General features: G+C 41.9%; 1 protein-coding gene across 1 annotated transcript; it reads left to right on the top strand.

Annotated features, from left to right (window-relative positions):
• Positions 1-1,057: 1,057 nt before the first annotated feature.
• LOC138881971 (uncharacterized) lies at positions 1,058-2,012 on the top strand. Its single transcript, XM_070162270.1, has 2 exons — positions 1,058-1,815; positions 1,931-2,012. Exons 1-2 carry the CDS (start codon positions 1,058-1,060, stop codon positions 2,010-2,012), a joined length of 840 nt encoding a protein of 279 aa, XP_070018371.1.
• Positions 2,013-5,863: the final 3,851 nt, after the last annotated feature.

Genomic DNA, 5,863 nt, shown 5'->3' on the forward strand with positions numbered 1-5,863 from the left:
GTCATAAATAAGTCGGGTAATGCCGCTCATGTCAAATATAGCCAAGTGTCCCCAAAAGGGACGTCAGAAGGCTAACTTTGCATAAACGACCATCTTTGGTCATTTTTTTGGGTTGTGACCAGTTATCCCGAACATCCTTAAAATCTTCGTCTCCGAAGTGCTGAAAGGTCGTGTTTGCAACACCAGGTCTTTTATTATTTGAAAAACAAGAAAATAGTCAGTGGTCAAGTGAATACCGTTTGGTTTTTAGTTAAAATAAGTCGGTCCGGCTTCGGTGATGTCTTAAACCGTTCTTGCCGAGATAGCCTTAGAGTATCTTTCAGTTGTCGAAGGGCTATTTTCGTAAAAGAACAAACAAGTTTGTGAAAGGTCGTAAAATAATCCTTCCCCGCCTTAAAATTCATATGAAATTGAGAAGGGGCCACGTCTGAAAAACAACCATTTGATTAAAATTGGCATATAGGGGAAGGAATCCGGCTGTTTGTTTTTGAGTTTGTAATTCTTTGATTAGAGTATGCGGGTTATTTGATTTTCGAGACCGTTTGTTGTCTTTTGTCAAAGTCTGTTAGTATGGTCAGTTTTTAAACTTTTGCAATCAAGTTTGTTTTATTATGAAAATTGAAAATTCCAAAAAATGTTTTATTATTATTTATCTTTTATTGGTCCGAACTACGCAAGGTCTGATTCATGTGAGGACATGATACGTAGGCAATCTACATAAGGTTCGACCACCGCTAAAAAAGAAAAAAAGAGAGTGAATAAAAGAAAAGAAAAAAAGAGAGAGAGAGGAAAAGAAAAAAGAAAAAAAGAGGGAATGGAGGGTTTCCGAAACACTAGAAAAAGGCACAAATAAAACAAGCCGGGATGATGCATGCAGTAGGAGCAAAAACATGTTAGAAATGGTTAACATTGCATCCCTCAACGTGCAATTGTAATATCTGTTAAAACTCTAACGCTAACAGGTTTGTTGTTTGTCCAATTCCAAACAGTTAGTTGTTAAAGCGTACTGGCATCATACCATTATCAAACAAGATCAAAAGGGCCTATACCAGAAAGCATGACTGGCTCAGAAAATAGTGTTGAGTCGGAAAGGACGGCACATCAAATGCTGAAGGAGGCGATGGCCAATATAGAAAAAATGAGATTGGAAATGAATGAAATGCAGCTAGCCATGGCTAAGGTGCAAAAGGGGCCCGAGTCACTCGTCACTCCTACTCCCCCACCGGGACACACGCCGGAATACCCTTCCCCCGGCCCTTCAATAAGTTTCCCAAGCTACCACTACTATCAGGGGAGAGATGCATATAATCCCCAAGCTCCGCCACCCAATCAGAACCCTCCACCACTAAATGTTCTTGTCTTTGTGGCACCTCCCCCGGCCACATTACAAAGATTGTCTAGTGAACCACTGTTCCAAGTTCACGACACCCAATATTTTCCTCCTGAACCCACTTTTAAAGCTCCTGAACCATACACATATACACCCCAATTTGGGATCCCGGAGGAAGCTGAGAAACCGGTTAAGAACATAGAACATGAGGAGGTGATTCGAAAGGTCAAAAGCCTGGAGCAATCCTTCAGGAACATGCACGGGTTAGGCCACCAGGTCAGCGTGGCCTACAAGGATCTATGCCCTTTCTCTGACGTCCAATTGCCGGCAGGGTTCAAGATGCCCAAGTTCGATTTATACGAAGGGCATGGCGATCCTGTGGCACATATACGAGGTTTTTGTAGCAAGATGAGAGGAGATGGTGGCAAAGACGAGCTGCTGATAGCTTACTTTGGCCAAAGCTTAAGTGGGTCAGCACTGGAATGGTATACAAGACAAGATCCGAGTAGGTGGTACACCTGGGACAATCTAGCACAGGCTTTCGCAGGTCACTTCCAGCACAACCTTGAGATAGTCCCTGACCGTCTCACATTGCTAAAGTTTGAGAAGAAGCCCGGGGAGAACTTCTGGGAATTTGGGTTCCGGTGGAGAGAACAGGCAACCAAAGTTGATCCTCCAATGAGGGAAAACGAAATGGTGGACTATTTTCTGCAAACTCTAGAGCCAACGTACTTTGGTCACTTGGTGACGTCAGTTGGCAAATCCTTCAATGAAGTAGTGAAAATGGGAGTTATGATAGAAGAGGGACTTAAGTCCAATAAGATCCTGAGTTATTCAGCAATCAAGGCAACGACTCAGGCCATTCAGAGCGGCACAGGAGGTGCTCTTGGAAAGAAAAAGAGAGAAGAGGTCGCGACAATAGAGGCAGGCAACTGGTCCAGATCGATAGGTCCTTCCCCTCGCTACCAATCCAGACCCCATCACCCAAACTACCCTCACACTCCAAATTACCCTCCACAACCCTACTACCCGCCACAAGAACCACACTTCTCCGTACACCAAGCCCAGACATACACTCAGCCTCCGGCTCGCCCGCAATGGCGCGCTCCAGCTCCCCAAAACACATATACACCTCCACAAAATATTTACCCACCTCCACAAAACACCTATCCGGACTTGGCAAATTGTCATTCGGTAAGCTGTGAGTATTGTTCGGGGGCTCCCGGACATGATACCGATAAGTGTTGGAAGTTGAAACATGCAGTGCAAAATCTTATTGACACCAACGAGATTGAGGTTCAGACACCAGAGGCACCCAACATCAATCAGAACTCATTACCGGCACACCATGAAACCCACATGATCGAGTTAGTGCACGAAGGAAGGGAGCTAAAGAAACCCTCACAAACAGTGATGATGATTCGTGCCAGTTCAAAAGAAAAGTCGACCAGTGGAAAAGCGGTGGTATAGTTGGAAAATGTAGATGACAAGCCAGTTATGGTGTTGGAAAAAAGGTCCAGTGGGGCAGATGTGCAGTTTGTGGGGCTGAAAGCAAAAATCAACAATTGAATATCCACTCCTCTTCCTATCCTAAGGGAGTCTTGGTAGTGGGCTCTGATTTTCTTCCTTGTTGTCTAGATTATTCTAGGGTTGTAATCCAGATTTCTTTTTGTGCTCGCCAAAGTGTGAAACCTTGCTATCCCGTATTTTAATAAAGTGAAAGTTTTTTTTCTTCATTCCTTATTTTGTTTTAATTTTTCTTCTTCTTTTTCTCTTCTGAACAGTTCTCTTTATACTGGTTCTAATGACATGGCATGCACGACGGATCTTCAACCTAGTCTAAAAAAATCAATCTGATTTCGAACTTATAGTACAAGATTGTGATGATAAGTCGGAATACGATGAGGATGAAGCCTTCGAAGAAATTAATAGAGAGTTGAGCCAATTTGAAAAAAAAACCAAGCCCAACTCAAATGACACGGAAGCCGTCAATCTAGGGGATGCGGATGATATCAGGGAAGCTAAGACAAGCGTCCACATTGAACCAAACATCAGGGAAGAACAAATCAAAGCACTTATTAAATTCAAAGACATTTTGCATGGTCATACGACGATATGACGGGTTTAAGCACCAATCTAGTGGTTCACAAATTGCCCACTGACCCGACATTTCCTCCCGTCAAGCAAAATTGAGGAAGTTCAAAACCGACATGAGTGTGAAGATTAAGGAAGAAGTAACCAAATAGCTGAATGCTAAGGTTATTCGAGTCGTTCCATATCTTGATTGGTTGGCTAATGTGGTGCCAGATCCAAACAAGATGGAAAAATCAGGGTGTGTGTTGATTATCGCAATCTGAACAAAGCAAGCCCAATGGCGCTTTACGTTTAACAGAAATCGAAGGGAAATGCATCGACATGGCTATCAATTTTGACGCAGTTAAGAGATATTATGTATGATTTCTTGTAATTGTAATTGTTGTTTGTTTGTACTTAGCATTTATCGGAGAATGAAGTGACATAGACAATTCTTTCTTCTACCCAAACACTTTATCCTTTACTTCCCCTTTTGAGCCTTATTTATTCTTTCATATCCCTCTTTTTGGAATCAGTAATGAAAATGAAAGAAAAAGAAAAAAATAATGATAATAAAGACAAAAGAAAAGTCACAAGAAAAAAAACAAAGGAATTGGAAACTACGTTTGACCTGATTCCTCAAAGAAGGATACGTAGGCGCCTCACGGCTCGCTCATAGTGTAACAAAAAATAAAAATCCCCAAGTAAGAAAAAACTGGGGCAGAAGTTTGTGTTTATAATTTTGGGAAAGAAAGTTGATTCCAAGAGTTGTAATGTTTTACCCATCAAAATTATTTTGAACCTCTTGTTACCCCTTTTCTTTTAACCATACACAAAAACCCATATTGATGTCCAAAAAGACCTCCCGATCAGTATCTGAGAAGTGCCAAGTCATTGCAAATGGAAGTCGGGAATAACACTCTGATCCCCAGCAGAGAAGAGGATCATAAACTAGAAATGAATTGATAGCCGAAAGAATCCCCAGCAAAGAGAGTCATATCGGTAGCACTCCAATCCCCAGCTGAAAAATAAAATAAAATGAGAGAGTCTTATCGGTGAAAACCTTCACAGGCACCATAAGGCGACGAAAGATGAGAGAAATAAAATGAGAGAGTCTTATCGGTGAAAACCTTCACAGGCACCATAAGACGATGGGAGTTGAGAGAAACGAGAGAGTCTTATTAGTGAAAACCCCTCGAAGGGCACTATAAGGCGACAAGACAAGATTGGCAGAAAGGATCCGCATTTGGCAAAGAGTTGAGTGCCTGTTTATCCCTAGCAACATGAGGTCGTCCAAAGGGTTGATTGATACAAATAGACTGGGTTGATTAATTCGGAATGCACGACATGATCATTGGGATCGGTTATATCACTCAGATAAGTTCTTTTCTTTCCTTTTCCCCAGCATTTGTTCAGAAAGACTTCTTCTTTTCTATTTTTGAGATCATCACTTTCTCATTTCTTGGTTTAAAGACTTTACCTCCCCAGCAGTTTGTTTTTGAAAAGGATTTTCAGAGCTTACTACCAGTTGCCAAAATGATGCAAAGCAAAATGCGAATAGGATAAGCCAAAGATAAGGCGATAAAGCGAAAAGAAGTTGGTCGCAAGACCAAATGATGAATGGGTCTAGATCCCAAGAGGACCAAATTTCCAGGGGAAGTTGGAGAAAAACAGGAAAACAACAGTTGAGGAAATTGTGGACCTAATTCCAAGAGGGCCCCCAGCAGATCATCGAGATGCAGGAGCATCCCCGACAGATTTTCGACCAAGTTCCAAGAGGGTCGGACAACACAGAGTGGGGAAGGAAGAAAAGGAAAATTCATCCCCAGCAAAGAAAAGGAAAATTCATCCCCAGCAAAATAATCCCCAGCAAGTTTTGATAGCGTAATGAAACACAGAGCGGGGAAGGGAGAAAAGGGAAAAACCATCCCCAGCAGGAGTGACACGACCACTCACCATGTTTTAAAACTAACAAATTTTCTTTGATTTGAAGCAGGAAAAGGAAATCTTATTAATGGCGAAAAAAACATGCCACAAGGAAAAGCACCAAAACTGGGGCAGAAAATTTTCTGCCATTGTCGAAAATTTTCTTGGAGGAACGAGGAAATCAATTAAATTTTTAAGAGATAGCAAGACAACACGATTTTAAGAAAAACAGTCGGAGGTAAGACAATTTCAAGTTTTGAAGATGGGTCTATCCGCCCTCGAATAGAATATTTTTGGGTTCATCTGCCCTCGAATAGGATATTTTGGGTTCATCCGCCCTCGAATAGGATATTTTGGGTTCATCCGCCCTCGAATAGGATATTTTGGGTTCATCCGCCCTCGAATAGGATATTTTGGGATCATCCGCCCTCTAATAGGATATTTTGGGTTCATCCTCCCTTGAATAGGATATTTTGGGTGCATCCGCCCTCGAATAGGATATTTTGGGTTCATCCGCCCTCGAATAGGATATTT

Source organism: Nicotiana sylvestris, chromosome 11 (genome assembly GCF_000393655.2).
Source record: "Nicotiana sylvestris chromosome 11, ASM39365v2, whole genome shotgun sequence".
Classification (NCBI taxonomy): Eukaryota; Viridiplantae; Streptophyta; class Magnoliopsida; order Solanales; family Solanaceae; genus Nicotiana; species Nicotiana sylvestris.